Source organism: Giraffa tippelskirchi, chromosome 9 (genome assembly GCF_054371585.1).
Source record: "Giraffa tippelskirchi isolate mGirTip1 chromosome 9, T2T-mGirTip1v1.2.pri, whole genome shotgun sequence".
Taxonomy (NCBI): Eukaryota; Metazoa; Chordata; class Mammalia; order Artiodactyla; family Giraffidae; genus Giraffa; species Giraffa tippelskirchi.
In genome coordinates, this window is record NC_137283.1 from 6913442 (window position 1) to 6933222 (window position 19781).

The following is a 19781-nucleotide window of genomic DNA, read 5'->3' on the forward strand; positions in this document are numbered from 1 at the left end:
TTCAAACCCCCAACTCTGCCTTCCCACAAAGCTGTGAGAAATTATTACAAGTGTACAAGCCAAGTGCAAGGCTCAACGCTTAACACATAGATATGAGGTGTAGTTGTGGTTTCATGTGAAATAAGGGACAAGAATTCGGATATTTAGCAATTGTCACCAATCGTTACCAGCATAAGCACAAGGGACCCTGTACAGCCCAGCCCGTCCAGCACGCGCGCAGGCGCGCGAGCGCGCGCACGCCGGCCGGCGCGCGCACGCCGTGGGGGCGGGGCACAGAGGACGCTGGCGTAGGGCGGGGCCCGGCGCCGTTCCCACGCCGGCCTCGGCGCCCGGAAGTAATGTGTCAGGGGACTCCGCGGGGCGGAAGCCGCGCAGAAGTGCGGGCGGTGGTGCCGCCCGGGCAGGGGATGCTGCTGTTGCTGTTGCTAGACGACGCGAACTAGCCTTCGTCACTTCCTTAGCCCGCCGTCTGCCCACTCCCCAGGCCGGAACCCAGGGGCCCGGAGCCGAGGTGGGCGCAGGCTCGTCCTCCGACGTCCAGGACAGCAGCCAGCTGGGCAGCTGGAGCGGAGGCCACGCCACCTGCAGGGAAGAATCCGAGCCGAGGCGGGAAGATGGCTGCGGACAAGCCTGCAGGTGAGGCGCCCGCGCGCGCGGCGGGAGCCGCGGGACCGGGCAAGCCCTGCGCTGCTGCCGCGGGGCCCCAGGTGGGGACTCCAGGGCTACTCCCTTTGGGGCGTGCATTTCTCTCCCTTAGACCCTGCCTCTGCCGTCGCTAATGTGAGTTTGGGCCCCAGGTCCAGTAGTTTCTTACGAAATGCAACATGAAGCCGCTTCTGGTCGCCTTTGCCTTGCTCTTCGGAATATCTCTGGTTTAAAAAGCGTGAGTCTAGATGGCCGTTTCACAGACTTTTCGACTGCCCACTGGGGAAGGCAGAGCAAGGAAGGTTCACCCCGGAGACGCAGCTGCCTTGATGGCCCGCAGCTCAGGCTACGACACTTACCTGGGTGGCTTCGGCCACACCAGCCTGCTTGTGGTCAGCGACGTCCTGTGTAATTAACTTTGTGAAAACCACTTACTGAAATAGACATAACGTTATTGTTTCTCACTTCGGTCTGTGCTGGTGTCTTGGTATTTAGAACCTTTTCCCCCCTAGTTCATCAAGATTAATCTCGACGGTTTTCTTTATGGATGACGACTCCATTCCTAGGATCTTCCCTGTTGAGGAATATAAAATCCTTTCCTGCCTCCCTCTGGGACGGTCTTGGTACCTGTTTACTGTAAGAAAATACTGTTCTCTGTGGCATCCATCCACGTTTTGTTGAAAGGAGCTTAGATGACAGGTTTTAGAAGTGGTCAACACAGACTTTTTACAATAAAGTTTATATATTTTTTAAGAAGGAAAAGAAAATGTGCTCCAGGATTTTTTAATTAGATCCCGATCTCAATAATTGACAAACTGGATTGAAGTTAAAGTGAGCCAGTGTTATTTCATCTAGCCCGGCATTTCACATGATGAACTTTGCGTAGAAGTTAAATAACCAGGGTGACAATATATAGCCTTGTTGTACTCCTTTCCTAATTTTGCATGTCAGCTGTTCCATGTCCAGTTCTAACTTGCTCTTTGAGCCGCATACAAGTTTTTCAGGAGACAGTTAAGGTGGCCTGGTATCACCCCACTCCAGTACTCTTGCCTGGGAAATCCCATGGACGGAGGAGCCTGGTGGGCTACAGTCCATGGGATCGCGAGGAGTCGGACACAACTGAGCGACTTCACTTTCACTTTTCACTTTCATGCACTGGAGAAGGAAATGGGAACCCACTCCAGTATTCTTGCCTGGAGAAGCCCAGGGACGGGAGAGCCTGGTGGGCTGCCGTGTATGGGGTCGCACAGAGTCGGACACGATTGAAGCGACGCAGCAGCAGCAGCAATCCTGATATATACATGTGTGCTCAGTTGCTGCCTCTTTTCAACCCCATGGACTGTAGCCCGTCAGGCTCCTCTGTCCATGAAATTTTCCAGGCAAGAGTACTAGAAAAACCATGTCTACTAGAAAAACCGTAGCTTTGACTATACATACCAGTCTGTCACTGCTTCCACTTTTTCCCCTTCTATATGCCATGAAGTAATGGGACCAGATGCCATGATCTTAGTTTTTTGAATGTTGAATTTCAAGCCAGCTTTGTCACTCTCCTCTTTAACCCTCATCAGGAGGCTCTTTCATTCCTCTTTGCTTTCTGCCATTAGAGTGGCATCATCTGTGTGTCTGAGGTTGTCGATACTTCTTCCAGCAGTCTTGATTCCAGCTTGTTATTTCATCCAGCCCGGCATTTCACATGATGAACTTTGCGTAGAAGTTAAATAACCAGGGTGACAATATATAGCCTTGTACTCCTTTCCTAATTTTGCATGTCAGCTGTTCCATGTCCAGTTCTAACTTGCTCTTTGAGCCGCATACAAGTTTTTCAGGAGACAGTTAAGGTGGCCTGGTAATCCCAGCTGTTTAAGAATTGTCCACAATTTGTTGTGATCCACACAGTCAAAGGCTTTACCGTAGTCAATGAAGCAGAAGTTTTTCTGGAACTCCCTTGCTTCTTCCATGTTCCAAAGAACATTGACAATTACATCTCTGGTTCCTCTGCCCCTTCGAAACCCAGCTTGTACATCTAAAAGTTCTCAGTTCAGGTGCTGTTGAAGCCTAGCTTGAAGGATTTTGAGTATTACCTTGCTAACATGTGAAGTGAGTACAATTGTACAGTAGTTTGAACATTCTTTGGCATTGCCATTCTTTGGCATTGGAATGAAAACTGATCTCTTCCAGTCCTGTGGCCACTACTGAGTTTTCCAAATTTGAAGACATATTGACTACCGCACTTTAACAGCATCATCTTTCAGGATTTGAAATAGCTCAGCTGGAATTCCATCACCTCCACTAGCTTTGTTTGTAGTGATGCTTCCTTCCTAAGGCCCACTTGACTTCACATTCCAGGATGTCTGGCTCTAGGTGAGTGACCACACCATTGTGGTTGCCTTAGTCATTGTGACCTTTTTGTATAGTTCTTCTGTGTACTCTTACCACCTCTTCATCTCTTTTGCTTCTGTTAGATCCTTACCATTTCTGTCCTTTATCGTGCCAATCCATACATGAAATATTCCCTTGATATCTTCAGTTTTCTTGAAGTGATATCTAGTCTTTCCCATTCTATTGTTTTCCTCTGTTTCTTTGCATTGGTCACTTAAGAAGGCCTTCTTATCTCTCCTTGCTCTTCTCTGGAACTCTGCATTCAGTTGGGTATATCTTTCCCTTTGTCCCTTGCCTTTCATTTCTCTTCTTTCCTCAGCTATTTGTCAAGCCTCCTCAGACAGCCACTTTGCCTTATTGCACTTGCTTTTCTTTGGGATGGTTTTGTTCACTGCCTCCTGTACAATGTTACAAACCTCTATCCATAATTCTTCAGGCACTCCAGATCTAGTCCCTTGAATCTGTTCATTACCTCCACCGTATAAGGGATTTGATTTAGATCATACGTGAAAGACCTAGTGGTTTTATCTACTCTCTTCAATTTAAGCCTGAATTTTGCAATAAGGAGCTCATGATCTGAACCACATTCAGCCCCAAGCCTTGTTTTTGCTGACTATATACAGAGTCTGCATCTTTGGCTGCAAAAAACATAATCAGTCTGATTTCAGTATGATCATCTGGTAACGTCCATGTGTAGAGTCGTCTCCTGGGTTGTCGGAAAAGGGTGTTTGATATGACCAGCATGTTCTCTTGACAAAACTCTGTAAGCCTTTGCCCTCCTTCATTTTTACTCTGTGGCCAAACTTGCCTGTTATTCTGGGTTGCTCTTGACTTCCTACTTTTGCATGCCAATCCCCTATTAATGAAAAGGATATCTTTTTTTTTTGATGTTCATTCTAGAAGCTCCTCTGTCCTTGGAATTCTCTTGGCAAGAATACTGGAGTGGGTAGCCATTCCCTTCTCCAGGGGATCTTCCTGACCCAGGGATCAGTCCCAGGTCTCCTGCATTGCAGGCAGATTCTTTACCATCTGAGCCACCAGGGAGGCCCATAGGTCTTCATAAAACTGGTCAACTTCAGCTTCTTCAACATCAATGGTTGGGGCACAGATTTGAATTACTATGATGTTGAACGGTTTGCCTTGGAAACAAGCCAAGATTAAGTAGTTGTTTTTGAGATTGCACCCGAGTAGTGCATTTTGGACTCTTTCGTTGACTATGAGGGCGACTCGGTTTCTTCTAAGGGATTCTTGCCCACAGTGGCAGATGGTCCTCGGAATTAAATTCGCCCATTCCCATCCATTTTAGTTCACTGATTCCTAAGATGTTGATGTTCCTCTTGCCATCTCCTGCTTGACCGTGTCCAATTTATCTTGATTAATGGACCTAACATTCCAGGTTCCTATGCAGTATTGTGGAGAAGGCAATGGCAACCCACTCCAGTACTCTTGCCTGGAAAATCCCATGGATGGAGGAGCCTGGTAGGCTGCAGTCCATGTGGTCACGAAGAGTCAGACATGACTGAGTGACTTCACTTTCACTTTTCACTTTCATGCATTGGAGAAGGCAATGGCAACCCACTCCAGTATTCTTGCCTGGAGAATCCCAGGGACTGCGGAGCCTGGTGGGCTGCCGTCTATGGGGTCACACAGAGTCGGACATGACTGACACGACTTAGCAGCAGCAGCATGCAGTATTGGTCTCTACAGCATCAGACTTGACAACCACACACATCATAGCTGAGTGTTGTTCCCGTGTTGGCCCAGCCACTTCATTCTTTCTGGAACTATTGGTAATTGCCCTCTGCTCTTCCCCAGTAGCATATAGGACACCTTCCATCCTGAGGGGCTCATCTTCCAGTGTAATATCTTTTTGCCTTTCATACAGGTACTCATGTCCATGGGTTCTCCAGGCAAGAATGCTGGAGTGGGTTGCCATTTCCTCCTCCAGGGGACCACATTTGGTCAGAACTCTTCACTGTAACTCACCGTCTTTGGTGGCCCTGCACGCCATGGCTCACAGCTTCATTGAGTTACAAAGCCCCTTCACCACAAGAAGGCTCTGGTCCATGAAGGGAAAGGTGACCAGCATATTCCTTCTCAATTTAGGACATTGTCTCTCCCCCAGGTTTACCATTCCTACTTGTCCATATCAGTGAATTTGCCTGGAATGACCTTTTTAGCTCTGAAATCTATCTAGTTTTCAAGTCTTAGCTCAGTTACTCTTCTACTTAATCATTCTTTGGTTCGCCAGAATTGAGTGCCAAGCGCTGCCTTTGATATTGAAGAAATGGATGTGACACAGTCCCTGCTTTTGATGCTCCACTCTTCAGTCTTTTCGAGTCAGCCCTGTAATAGTGACACTCCCGTTTGGGAAGAGCTGTGTAATACGTGTCACAGAAAAATACGGCTTAAAGTGATTGTTGCTTTGATTGGTTTAAGCTTATAGCCCACTTTGTAGGAAACTTCCTGCCTGGGTAATCAGGTTGACTTTGTATTAAGTAGGTAAGGATAGATTTACATAAAACAAAACTGGAAGCCCAGAAACTGAAACCAGCTAATGTTGTGGTATTAATTTATTCAGTAAATATTCACTGGTTTAGCCTACCCTACCAGGCACTGCAAAGTCTCTGTCCTCATGGAGCTTGTAATATACATGAAAGGCAGATAAATATGTAGACAGAGTAAGAAATAATTAGGATTTCAAGCTGTGATAAATTGAGAAGAGGGACTCTCCTCTAAGGATTCAGTGGTTAAGAATCCACGCTTCCTCTACAGGGAGTGTGGGTTCCATCCCTGGTCAGGGAACTAAGATCTCACATGATGCATGGTGTGGCCCCAAAAAACAAAAAAATGTGAAGAGAAAATAAGAGGATAGAGGATAACTTAGAGCTGGGATCCTACTTTGAGTGGATTGATGAGAGGAGGAAGGGCTCTGTTAGAGACGACATTTGAACAAAGACCCTGACGATAAAGAGCCAGCTGGCCAAATGGGGCAAGAAGGATCCAGGTGGGAGGAGTATCCACTGTGCAGACCCCTTGGACAGCGGGAAGACCCCTGGAGCATAAACACCGTGAGGACAAGCAATTTGTCTGTTCAGTCGCGTGCTACCTCCAGCTCCTAGACCAACAGCTGGTGTATCAAAGCACTCAACACGTTCATAGCCTAGAAAGCAGAGGAAGCCTGGCAAGAGGCAAAGTTAGAATTGTGGCAGAGGCCAGCTTCTTCAAGCCTTATACAGGCCATGGAAGAAGGTGGACTTTCTTTCTAACTAAAGAGGAGCCTTAGGGATTTCAGCAGGGGCAGCCAGAATCTTTTAGTGGCAGCGTGTGAGATCTAGCTCCCTGACCAGGAAGAGAACCCGGGCACCCTGCCTTGAGAACGCAAAGTCTTAGCCACTAGCCCACGAGTTTGTGTTGTAAGTGAGCCAGGTAAGTGATGAAGAGTTAGGAGCCTGGGGTGTGACGTCAGACAGCCTAGGTTCATCCTGCTTGTGCCACTTGTTATTTCTGTGACCTTGGGCAGATTTTAAGAAACCATTTTTTTAAGCTTCAGTTTTCCTGTGTGGAGAAAGAGAATGATTATGTCTACCTCATAGTTTTGGAAAGGGGTTAAATGGGCTCATCGTAGGCCCTGGTTTTTAAAAATGCTGACGAGCACTACTTTAGGGTAGGGGTTAATGGAGAAGAGAGGCAGGTGTGGGAACATTGAAGGAGTGAAGTTGGCTGAACTTGTGGAAGATTGGGAATAGTTGGTGAGCGTGAAGCCTTGCTCCTTGAGAAAGGTTCTAAGTTGAGCCTGCTTCATTTGTAAAATGGGGGTCCTAATAGTCTTTTAATTTATTCCTAATAGCTTCCTGATTTATTTACCTCACCTGGTTATAGCTTGTGACGATCAGCTGAGGTGAGATGTGTGTTTATTGATTACGTGAAAAAGAGAAAGACGACCAGATGAGTAATAGGAAGTCAGGAGAAGAGTATTTAAAGATGGCTTTGAAATCTTGAGCCAGGATGACTGGAAAAATGGCAAGAAGACATGAATGGAATTGGTGACCGTCGTATAGAGTGAAGTAGGTCAGAAGGAAAAAGACTATCATGAATTAAAGCATATATGTGCAATCTGAAAAAAATGGTATAGACGATCTTATTTGCAAAGTAGAAATGGACACACAGACAGAGAGAACCAATGTATGGACACCAAGGGGAAAGGAGGGACGTGGGACGAACTGGGAGGCTGGGACTGACACAGATACACTACTGATTCTGTGTATAAAGGAGGTGACGCGTGAGAGCCCAGTGGACAGCACGGGGAGCGCGACTCAGTGTTCTGTGGGGGCCTGCATGGGGGGCGATCCAGAAAAGAGGGGCTGTGGGTATCGTGTAAGTGACTCACTCTGCGGTACAGCAGAGACTTAACACAGCGTTGTGAAGCAGCTATGCTCCAATAAAAGTTCTTTTTTCTTTAGTGGTAGGAAGAACAAACAAAATGAGAGAACTTTAAGCCAAGGCTATTTTTATTTAACACACCCCAACATTTTGCTTGTTATTAAGTATATAAGGTAAAAAATAAGAAGTTCTCTATCACTTGAGCCCAGTCTCACTCTTCAGGTGACTGAGGTGGCGTTCTGCCAGACTATCCAAGCTCACATCAAATATATATTCATACACACACACACACGTGTCCGACTCGTTGAGACCCCATGGACTGTAGCCCTCCAGGCTCCTCTGTCCATGGGATTCTCCAGGCAAGAATACTGGCTGCTGCTGCTGCTAAGTCGTGTCAGTCATGTCCAACTCTGTGCGACCCCGTAGATGGCAGCCCACCAGGCTCCTCTGTCCCTGGGATTCTCCAGGCAAGAATCCTGGAATGGGTTGTCATCCCTTCTCCAGGAGAGCTTCCCCACCCAGGGGTTGAACCCCAGTCTCCCACATTGCAGGCAGATTCTTTACCACCTGAGCCACGAGGGAAAACTGTATGTATGTGTATATGTATGCAAAAGAAGAAATAAACTGTGCAATACTGTCTTGCCATTTGCTTTTTTCAAGGTCCAGTAAGGAATCTTGTGGTTTTTTAAACCTTTTTATTTTTTAATCAAAGTGTAGTTAATGGAGTCTGTACATAAATTATCTTTAAGTGACCTGCATAGGATATTTTAAGTGTTTTTAACATTTAAGAATTTAGTCTTATAATTCCAATTTAAAATATATAATTGAGTAAATAATTGACTTAGAGTTGTGATTGTAAATTGAAGCCTTTCCATATTATTGCACGCACATAACTAAAGAGTCACTGTTTTCATAAGCTTAATTTTTTAGATTTATAAGCTATTTGAGTTCTTAGGAAATTTTGTATTTTTAAGTCAAAGGTTGCTCCTAAAATGGATTATATTAAATTATTTAAAGTAGTTAAAATTTTATGTTTGAAAGTATAAGTGAAATCAAACATTCATCACAGCCCTTTAAAATGAAAACTCTAAATAGAGTGAGATGTCTAAGTTGAATGTAAAAGTCTGAGGAAAAATCTCAGCTTTCTGAACTGATACATTAATAAGTATTAATATCTGAAAGCTACAGTAAATCAGTGCCCCCAAACTACTCTCAGGTATGAAAATAGAAATGCTTCTCCACACTGGCAGTGTTCTGCTTTGCCTGTCTTCCCCAGAGTGTGCTGATATTCTTGGTGCTTGCTAGGCTGTCCTTTATCTCTTCTGTGTTCAAGTGTGTAGCCTTGCTGGTCCCATGGTGCTCCTCTGAGCTGTGGAAAATCAGCCATCATGTATAGGACTTTGCTAAGACAGGTATACTTGGTCCACTGATAGAAAACCACATGTGAGGTTTGTGAACCTTAGCTGGATGGTGGCTTTGGTAAACCTGAATTATTTTTTGTTGAAATAACATCCTTCTTATTTAAAATTTTCCATCACAAAGGCATCAACATTGTTTTGCGAGTATAGCAGCAGATTTCGTTAGGCCTTCATTTCTTTTGTCTTGGGGGAAATTTTTCTTTCCTTGAACCTCATTGGAGCTCTATTTGGAAAAGTGTAACTTGTATGGAAGATCCTCCTCCAATCAGATTTGAATCGTTAACATTCTGTACTGGAATCTGTCTGGGCTTTCAGTTAACTGACTTTTTTCAGTTTGGGGAAAGTAGTGTGTTTCTTTTCTACTTAGTTTAAACCTGATTGTTTGGTTAGAAATGAAGCCTGTTGGCTTAAAAAGCGTCAAGGTTTGTGTGCCAAAGAGCTCTGTACGCCTCGATGGTCAGCCCTGTTCATTAGGCCAGAGTAGAAGGAAGGTCAAGCTTGTGGATGAACGGTCATTTACTCTTTCAATTGGCAACGGAGACTATTTTTGGACAAATAAAGACACATTGTGGGATTATGTGCAGACTCTTTCTGGTAAGAAGTCAGTAATTACCTCCAAAATGAATGTTTTAAAGACTCTTCCTTGGAGAAAACTTGAAAAGTACATAAAGATAAGGAAAATAAAAATAGTAATCCCATTGAAGTAGGATATTTTTCCCGTAAGTTTTACCTTGAAGTAGAAGAATGTATGTAGAATAATGGCGGGTTAACATGTAAGAGTCTGTTTATGAGCTCAGTTCTCTAAAATGTCTGTTTCAGAGTCTCTTGTCAACCTTAGAGTCTAGCTTATCAAAGTGCTTCTGTCCTTATTTAGAGGATTTTAGGAGATTTACAGTTTCCAGGGGCTTCCCTGGTGGCTCAGTCTCCTGCCTATAGCACAGGAGACCTGGGTTTGATCCCTGGGTCGGAAAGATTCCCTAGAGGAGGAAACAGCAACCCACTCCGGTGTTCTTGCCTGGAGAATCCCATGGACAGAGGAGGAGCCTGGTGGGCCTGTGGGCTACAGTCCGTAGGGTCGCAGAGTCGGACACGACCAAAGTGACTACACCACCAGGGTTTCTAGAGGATATGATAGCAGTGGCCACATGAACTGGTTTGCTTCTGGCGGAAAGTAGCTTAACTCTTCAGTGCCTTGGTGAATCGTCTTGTGTTTTCCCTCTGCCTGGTATTTATAAGTCACAATTTATAAATGACATTTGGACCCAGAAGCCCTGTTAAAGAATGCCATCTAATGTAGAGAGGCTGTATTTTGGAAGAAGCTGTGGAGATAACTTGATGGCAAACTAAGAAGTTAGGGTATTTGATTTCAATTTAGTGTACTTCTGTATGAGGGGAGATACATCAGGTTTCCTTTAAAAAAATTTTTAAGTATTTATATCTATGTTCATTGTTAATATGATGACTATACCTAGAGTTGAGGTTCCATCTCAGTCTAAACTCATACCGTGCTTTTTAGGGATCCTGAAATCCTGTGTCCTTATTTTTACCATTTTAAAGAAATTGGTATTTACTGTAATTGTGCGCTTGAAAGTTTTGCCATGCAGGTGTATTGTGTAAGCAGTTGAGTTAAGAAACTTACTAGCTTTTTAAAGAAAAGGCTGTTTGACAGAGTCTCAAACCAGTGAGCCCTCTTCATCACACGATTAGTTTTTCCTCCCTGTTGGGCCTCAGTTCTTGTCTATCTGTATGCAGAGTGGAAATGAAATACTAGTTTATGTAACTTTAATTATCAGAAGTAACACTTCTTATAAACCCAAATACCAGAATACCTTTTTTTTTTTTATTTGTAGCAGATCTAAGTCTCAGGTAAGTTCACAAGTTGCATTTTGTTTAAAGTATGTGGTGATTCTCGAGAATATTCAGTCTAATAATAGGGGTTTCACAGTGATCTAAGGAGCTGTTCACACTAAATCTAATTTCAATGTTTATTTGTATATTTGAAGTGCAGAAATAAGTATTTTGTTAAAGAAAAAAAAGCCACAGTGGAGTCCTTAGTTGTTCTGTGATAGGGAAAGTGGGAAGGAAGCTAATATTTACTTACATCTCTAAGCAAAGAGATAGGTGGCCAAGGGGAGACTAGACTGGAAATGTAACTGATTCTAAGGCCCATGTTTTCATTGTGCCGTGATGAAAAGGAAACTGGGAGTCTTCACTGACGGCTGTTACGTGCCTGGCCAGGGCTGCCACACGCTCATCTCACACACTAGCAAAATAATGCTCAAAATTCTGCAAGCCAGGCTTCAACAGTATGTGAACCGAGAACTTCCAGATGTTCAAGCTGGATTTTGAAAAGGCAGAGGAACCAGAGATCAAATTGCCAACATCCATTAGATCATCGAAAAAGCAAGAGAGTTCCAGAAAAACATCTATTTCTGCTTTATTGACGATGCCAAAGCATTGACTCTGTGGATCACAACAAACTGGAAAATTCTTAGAGATGGGAATACCAGACCACCTTACCTGCCTCCTGAGATCTGTATACAGGTCAAGAAGCAACAGTTAGAACTGGATGTGGAACAATGGATCGGTTCCAAATTGCGAAAGGAGTACATCAAGGCTGTATATTGTTACCTTGCTTATTTGACTTAGATGCAGAGTACATCATGCAAAATGCTGGATTGGATGAAGCACAAGCTGGAATCAACATTGCAGGGAGAAATATCAATAACCTCAGATATGCAGATGACACCGCCCTTATGGCAGAAAGCAAAGAAGAACTAAAGAGCCTCTTGATGAAAGTGAAAGAGGAGAGTGAAAAAGCTGGCTTAAAACTCAATATTCAAAAAATGAAGATCATGGCATTTGGTCGCATCACTTCATGGCAAATAAATGGGGAAGCAATAGAAACAGTGACAGACTTTATTTTCTTGGGCTCCAAAATCACTGCAGATGGTGACTGCAGCCATGAAATTAAAAGACGCTTGCTCCTTAGGAGGAAAGCTATGACCAACCTAGATAGCATATTACAAAGCAGATACATTACTTTACTGACACAGGTCCGTATAGTCAAAGCTGTGATTTTTCCAGTAGTCATAGTCATGTATGGATGTGAGAGAGTTAGAAAAGAAAGCTGAGCATGGAAAAATTGATGGTTTTGAACTATGGTATTGGAGAAGACTCTTGAGAGTCCCTTGGACTGCAAGGAGATCAAACTAGTCAATCCTAAAGGAAATCAGTCCTGAATATTCATTGGAAAGACTCATGCTGAGACTGAAGCTCCAATACTTTGGCCACCTAATGTGAAGAACTGACTCATTGGAAAAGACCCTGATGCTGGGAAAGATTGAAGGCAGGAGTAGGGGAATATAGAAGATGAGATGGTTGGATGGCATCACCAACTCGATGGACATGAGTTTGAGCAAGCTCCAGGAGTTGGTGGTGGATAGGGAAGCCTGGTGTGCTGTAGTCCATGGGGTCGTAAAGAGTCTGACATGACTGAGCAACTGAACTGAACTGAGGGCTTCCTGAAATCAGCTCTTTTAACACTGGGTTCTTTGCCATGCTCCTGGAAAACAGTTTTCTAGGCCATTATCAAACAATACCAGGACTTCCCATGTAGTCCAGTGGTTAAGACTTCACACTTCTGCTGCAGGGGGCACAGGTTTGATCCATGGTCAGGGAAATAAGACCCCACATGCTGAGCAGTGCAGCCCTACCAAAAAGTGCCCATGTCATAAGTGTACCTATGGTTTAATGAATTCTCACACATCCAGAAGCAACACCCCTCCCAGCCCCACCACAGTCTCCATCTGATAGATCTTGCAGTCACTAGACACCTTATCTTACTTCTAAACCTTATGTTAGTTTTAGACAGACGTTTATTTATTTAATATTTGTTTTTATTTATTTATTTGGCTACACTGGGCCTTAGTTGCAGCTTGTGGAATCTAGTTCCTCCACCAGGCCCGAAACCTAGCCTCCTGGATTGGGAGTGCGAAGCCTTAACCACTGGACCACCAGGAAAGTCCCTAGGCAGGCATTTAAAAATAAAACTTAAAAAAGTGATCAGTGATCATTATAAAACTTTAGGCAGTTGTTGTCAAATGCAAGTTTGTGTGCCTGAGGCACAGTGAGGCCAAACAAACCAAAATGTCAGAGTTTGGGGCAGAAAAAGGTTTATTGCAAGGCCAAGAAAGGAGAATGGGTAGCTTGTGCCAAAAAAAAAAAAAAAAAAACCCAAAGTCCCCCAACAGTTTGCAGCAAAAAGTTTTTTAGGCAAAACCTGGGTTGAGAGCTGCAGGGTTTGTGGCTTTCCTCTGATAGGCTGGTGGTGAGGTAACCAGAATCTTGTGCTTAGCCTGAAGTTACCATCCTGCGTTTGGGTAGGGGCCTGAGTTCCTGCAGAAGAACTCAGAGATACATATATTCCTTGAGCAGGAACCAGGACCCTGCCCTGCTGTTTCGCCACTGCTCCACCTTCCCAGTTTACTGTTTGAATCTGCACTTTGAACTTAAGGAAGATCTAGGAGTCTGAAGCTTTTTCCTACAAGCAAGACGTGGGACAGGACGTGGGGGTGGGTGGGGGAATGAGGAGGAGGGGTCAGAAAGTTTTGTATCCAGGAAAGCACCATAGACAGAGCCCTCCTGGGTCTCACAATTAAGAGCAATAGGAAGGAAAGTAAAATCTCTCTTCTGTCCCACTTCCTGAAGGTAACCACTAAAAACTGGATGTTTATCCTTCCAAATTTTACTCTCTATATATTCAGAAATAAGTATCTGTGTATATATTTTTATAAAATACGGAGCTCTGTTGTATAAAACTGTTTGCAGTCTGCCTTTATTTAAGAAGATGTTGAGGATGTTTCTCCATGTCAACACGTTGTAGGGACTCAACTTCTAACAATTGTTTAGGGTGCCATTGTATTTCTCTACCACAGTTTACTTAGCAGTTTTCTTAACTGAAGGATGTTTATTTCTAGACATTCACTATTATAAACAGTGCTGCAGTGAGCATCTTTGTGTATTTGTAGAGTGAATACCTGGAAGTGGGGTTGTTTGGTCAAGACGTGGCACATAGACAGGTATTGGTGATTACTTCCCAGGAGGTCTGACCAGTTTACACTCAGACTCAACAGGTGTTGTCCTTGAGTAGTTTAAAACTTGCATTAGCTGAGATTTTTGCATTTATTTGGGAATTTTTTTTTAAATAAAAAACTAATTTTTAAAACAGTAAATTTTAGGGCAGAAATAATTAATATATATGGAAACTTCTGTTAAGGAAGCTTTTTAAATGTATTAATCCTGGCTTTTCGATTTCTAAGCCTATGAAAGCCTTCATTGCCTGGTAGTTACCTATGAATTCTTATCAGTGTCATTTTCTCATTGTTGAATGTTACTGCTTTCTAACTGGATTACAAACTTCTTGAAGGCATCTCACATGTATTTATAAACTCTTTGTGTCTCTAGTGCCTGGCATAGGTTCTTGAATGTGTGAAATTTGGGGTACATTGCTGTGGTGGCTGCTGCTGCTGTACTGTGATGGAGGCAGATGTAATTCTTTGTTTTAAGACAAGAGTTGTTTTTCTTTCTTTCTGGCTGTGCTGGGTCTTCGTTGCTGCACGCTGGCTGTGTCTAGTTGCAGCTTGTGGGCTCTGGAGCACCGACTCAGTAACTGTGGTTCACGGGCTTAGTTGCCCCCGTGGCGTGTGGATTCTTCCTGGACCAGAGATCGAACCCATGTGTCCCCTGCGATGATAGGCAGGGAAGTCCCAGATCTGATACTTTGAAGAGAGCACGATATTCTCAGCCTGAATGTCCTAATGGACAGAGCTGTAATCCTTATATAAGGAGTTCCACTGCAAAGGGAGACATTTCTTAAGTTTTTGAAAGAATGCTTTCTTCCTCATTTATAACGTTAGTTAGCAAACTTCCCTGGTGGTTCAGTGGCTAAGAATCTGCCCTTCCAATGCAGGGGGCAGCGTTTAATTCCTGGTCTGGGAACTAAGATCCCACATCCCGCATGGCCAAAAAATAAAAATAAATACAAAAAATACTAATCGTTCATTGAAGTTGAGAAAGGTCTGACTTTGGCAACTTCAGTAGGAAGAAGACAGTTAAGAGGAAAACACGAGACACGTTCACTGGACAGCTGTTGCTTCTAAAGAACTATCAAACTTGTGTATTTGCAGATCAGGGAGCAGAGAGACACGAAGGGACAGGCCCGTCCTCTGGGATCACCGATCAAGAGAAGGAGCTGTCCGCCGACGCTTTCCAAGCTTTCACGGTGAGAGATGGCTCCTCTTCATCTGTTCCATTGTTAGAATCTGTCAAGCATGAGTATTTTCACCATGACTTTATGATCTTTGTTCTGTACTAATTGAAGAGTTAGCTTCAGAGAGTAGGTTTAGGTTTAAATTTCTTTAATTTTAGAGTTTAAATATCGTGAAAGGAATGGGAATAATTTGAGGCATTGCCAACCTTTTGTGTTTCCAAAATCATATCACAGTTTTTTAATTGATGTGACTATTGCTTCATCTAGTGACTTTAGTATATTTAGGGGAATTTTATCTGTGTAAAAGCTTTTAAATAATGATGAATGAAATATCTTTGGAAATGAATGTAAAGTTCTTAACGTTGGTATGTGATTTTGTTTGTGTATTTTTGTTTTAGGCTGGAAATTACGATGTCTGTCTGCAACATCTTGCCTGCCTACAAGATATAAACAAAGATGATTATAAAATAATTTTGAATACAGCAGTAGCTGAGTTTTTTAAAAGTAACCAGACGACAACAGATAGTTTGAGACAAACACTGAACCAGCTGAAGAATCAGGTAATACATATATGAATTTCATTGTAAAATATTGTGGTGCTCTCTAAATTATGAAATAAAATTAGTTAAGTAAAATTAATGTAACTGTTTATTTGATATTAATAGCACAATTTCTAATATATTTGCAGCATTTGTATACTTTTATTTGTATACAATTCATTTTCTAGCAAATGAAGGTATGCTATGTGATTTTACTTTCTGTTGGGTTTCAAACTTGAACAGAATAAGCTAATATACAAAATCTGAATGAGCTTTGGAGTTTTGAGAGAGAATTAAAATAGAAATATATGAAAAAAGTAGCTGCTGAGATTATAATCTTACTTATAACTGAAAGATCTGATTATTAATAATAATGTCAAATTGTTTAGCATTTTGGGTCAAGAAATGACTAATTGTTTAAATAGAGGATATAATTTATATATGGTTTGGGACTTGCCTTGGTCACTGGTCTGGTCATAGTAGCATCACAAGGTTAGACCTTTGGTACTGAAGAGGGCTGGTGGCAGACCTTTAGTGCTTACCACACAATAAGACCTTATGTAACTAGGAACCTCTGTCGGACATCTCACTTACTCTTCCCAGTAGCCCGATGAAGTAGCTACTACCTTTTTTTCTCCTTGTGCAGACTTGAACGCTAAGGTACAGATGACTGTAAATTGTCCAGAGACACAAAGCTTTTACATAATAAGAGCTACATGAACCCAGTTCCGTTTGGCTTTTGAGCCCCCATCCTAAATTCATGAGGACCACCATACTGTAGTGTGTGTGCGTGCCCACTCAGTTGCGTCCCACTCTTTGAGACCCCATGGACTGTGGCCCACCAGGCTCCTCTGTCCATAGGATTTTTCCAGGGAAGAATACAGGAACAGGTTGCTGTTTCCCCCTCTAGGAGATCTTTCTGACCCAAGGATCGACCAGGGATGCAGCTGCTAGAACTCGCACCTCTAGAGCCCATGCTCCACGATGAGAAGCCCCTGCCCTGTGACTGGGCAGTAAGCCCCGCTCTCTGCACCTGGAGAAGGTCTGTGCACAATGGTGAAGACCCAGCACAGCCAGAAATTTACAACAAAACCTATAGGTCCTAATGACAGTGTGGGGAGTTTTAGATTAAAAGTGTTGGCCTGTGTTCCTGCTTATTCATTCAGATTCTTGCACCTTTCCTCTTTATTTTCTTAACCGTTAGAACATAATCTCCTTTGATTGTTCTATAGGTACACTCGGCTGTTGAAGAAATGGATGGGTTGGATGATGTTGAAAACAGCATGTTGTATTACAATCAAGCAGTCATCCTATATCATCTGCGCCAGTATACAGAGGCCATATCCGTTGGTGAAAAACTTTATCAGTTCATAGAACCTTTTGGTATGTCATCTGTCAAGAAATTTGCCTATCTCCTCATACGTGCAAAGGTCTGTGATACTTGTGTCTAGATAACCTAAATCAGAATCCTTTATGAGTGTTTAAAGCAAGAAAAAGCAGCGTCAGATTATCTTAATGGTTAGAAAAAATAAAAATTCTATCACTTTTAGATGAATCTAGGTTTTTCTTTATCATCCTGCTCTTACCCTCGCCCCAGTTTTTGAAGGTAACTGTTGGAAATGCTGTTTCTGATTGGAAAGATTCACTGTTTTTTTTTTTCTTTGCTCTTTAAACACTGTGTTAGTGTACCTGATCCTTTCTTTCTTGACTGTTGTATTAAGGAAGGAGTGTTTTGAAAGTGAGGGGGGCAGAGTAGTATTTTATTTCATATATTGCCTAATTGAAATTCTTGTAGGTAATCATAGAATAGATCATATAGAATACAGTTAGCCCTTTGTTAACTAGCTTACAGTTACCAGCCTCAAATAAGAATGATAAGAAAAGTAAGGACCACTGCTCTGTGGTGACCTGAATGGGACAGAAATCCAAAAAATAGAGGATGTGTGTTTAAGTATAGCTGATTCACTTTGCTGTACAGCAGAAACTGACACAACGTTGGAAGGCAACTATACTCTGATAAAAAGTAAAGGTAAGGGCGCGGAAAGAAGAGGGAGTAAATAAAGCAGCAGCAAAGCTGGACCTAAGAAATGTTTAGAGAGGGCTGTTGGCGTCTAGCCTGCAGGCAAGCAGATTTCAGGTGTCTTGCTCTTCATGGGGTCTTTTAAATTCAAAACACTAGTGTTTATTCTTGGTTGATAAATCCCTGATGGCTGTTACGGTCTCTGTAGGACAGATGCTGCTTTGGGAACATTCCAGGTCCCTGTGCTGAAGGCTGGCTGGACAGCTCTCACTGTGGCTCCAGGGAGGCCTTTTAAGTTTTATCACTTGGCTTTTCATACAACATAAGTTTATTGAGCAGATGCTGTTTTGGAGTCGGAAGATAATAGTGAATACAATCAAGTCTTCAGTTACATTAAGCTTATCTTCTAATGGCAGAGAGAGCAATACAACAAATATGTATTGTGAGATAGTTAAATCCTGGGAAGAAAGGCTAAATTGGGGTAAGAGGATTGACTGGACATGTCATTTTTAGATAAGGTAATTGAGGAAGGCCTGCAATAAGACAGTGTTTGGAAAGTGGCTTGAGTGAAGAGAAGAGGTAAGCCCTGCAATTGGCGGGAAAGCATCAGAGCCAGAGGTTGTAGTGTATGCAGAGGCCCTGGGGTGATGGTGGTTCTGGGCAGTGAGAAGACAGCGTCACAGGGACAGGAGCAAGCGGGGGCCCAGGGGAGCAGCACAGAGCCAGCACTGTGGCCTGGGTAAGGACTGGCGGGTTCTCAGCTGACGTGGGTAGCCCTTCTAGACGTGTGACTTTGGACGTCAACTGCATTGCTTAGTCTTCAGTGGATTCCACCGTGGCTTCTGTGTAAGCGCAAGCATGTCAGGCCCAGGATCGCCCCCAGGCCCCATCACTGGAAGCATGGAGTCCTAACCCCTGGACCACCAGGGGATTCCCCTGAAATGTTCAGTTCTTGATTATAGCGGCCTTTTTTTTTTGGCCTTTAGTAAATTTTTATTGGAGTGTAACTAGTTGCTTTCCAATGTTGTGTTTCTGCCGTGCGGCAGAGTGAATCAGCTGCACACACATACCTATATCTTTTTTGGATTGCCCTCCCGTATAGGTCACCACAGAGCATTGAGTAGAGCTCCCTGTGCTGTCACCTGTGTTATACACAGTAGTGTGTAGGCGTCAGTCCCAGGCTCCCAGTTCATTCCATCCTCGGTTTTTCCCCTTGGTGTCCATACATGTGTTCCCTACGCCTGTGTCTCCTCCTGGCAGCCTTCTTTTAGACCCTTTCCGTTTCTCTTCTCTTTTGAAAGGAAAGGAGAATGGTGTCATGTCATACACCAGGTTAGCCCTCCTTTCTTCACTGGTTCTTCTCGCTTGGAATTTTTGTTGTTACAGTTTCCTCTTGGCCGTTTCAATGTCTGGTATACTGCAGTCTACACCTTGTTCCTTTTGTCTCTGATCACCTCGTTTATTTTCTCTATCTCAGTGCCTAGAAAGGAAGTCTGTTTTCCTAGAGTCACAGACCTTTTTAGAGTTAGGAGGAACAATAGATGACCTGGTCCACCCCCTGCTGTCGGGCACGTGAAGTATTCTCTCCACTTTTCATGTCAATCAACTGAGTTTAAATAGTTCCATGATGTGCAGAGGCTGTGCATCTATTAAGTAACCAGGCACTGGAATTAGGGTTTCCTTCTACCTAACATAATACTCCTCATTATAACTGCTGATATTTGGTAGATACCTTGCCAAAGGAATTTCAGGCTCTAGAATCCCTGATATGTGAGGCCTTGAGAAGCCTAATAGGATGGCATAGTTGATACTGCACTTGTCTTCCACCCATGGCTCTAGGGAACAAACACTCCTGTAAGTAAAGACTCAGGCTTTGCTTTTTAGAGCTCTCTGTGGGGGGAATGGTCTGAAAGATTATCTTGGATTGTGACTTTTCTTGTTTTTTTCTTTTTTTACGCCCAGAAGAAAAATTTGCCCAAGCAGTGTGTTTTTTGCTCGTAGACCTGTATATATTAACCTACCAGGCTGAGAAAGCTTTACATCTTCTTGCTGTTCTAGAAAAAATGATTTCACAGGGAAACAATAACAAAAATGGAAAGAATGAGGTGAGTGTTCTGAGGTGATCA

General features: G+C 43.2%; 1 protein-coding gene across 42 annotated transcripts in view; it reads left to right on the forward strand.

Annotated features, from left to right (window-relative positions):
- The first annotated feature begins 371 nt into the window (after positions 1-371).
- The window catches only part of CNOT10 (CCR4-NOT transcription complex subunit 10), a 56908-nt gene continuing 37498 nt past the window's right edge, over positions 372-19781 (forward strand). For 12 of the 42 annotated variants that reach the window (XR_014064567.1, XR_014064558.1, XR_014064561.1 and 9 more), the window contains exons 1-5: positions 9139-9419; positions 15014-15108; positions 15495-15656; positions 16868-17018; positions 19618-19760. Coding sequence is in view for 30 of the 42 variants with exons in the window: in XM_081527053.1 (XP_081383179.1) it covers positions 9218-9419; positions 15014-15108; positions 15495-15656; positions 16868-17018; positions 19618-19760 (753 nt within the window). In the remaining 12 variants the exon portion in view is untranslated. Of the gene's footprint in view, positions 637-9138; positions 9420-15013; positions 15195-15449; positions 15737-16839; positions 17019-19617; positions 19767-19781 lie in introns of those variants that run through there. The other 30 variants (XR_014064563.1, XR_014064564.1, XR_014064565.1 and 27 more) reach the window with 11 other exon arrangements.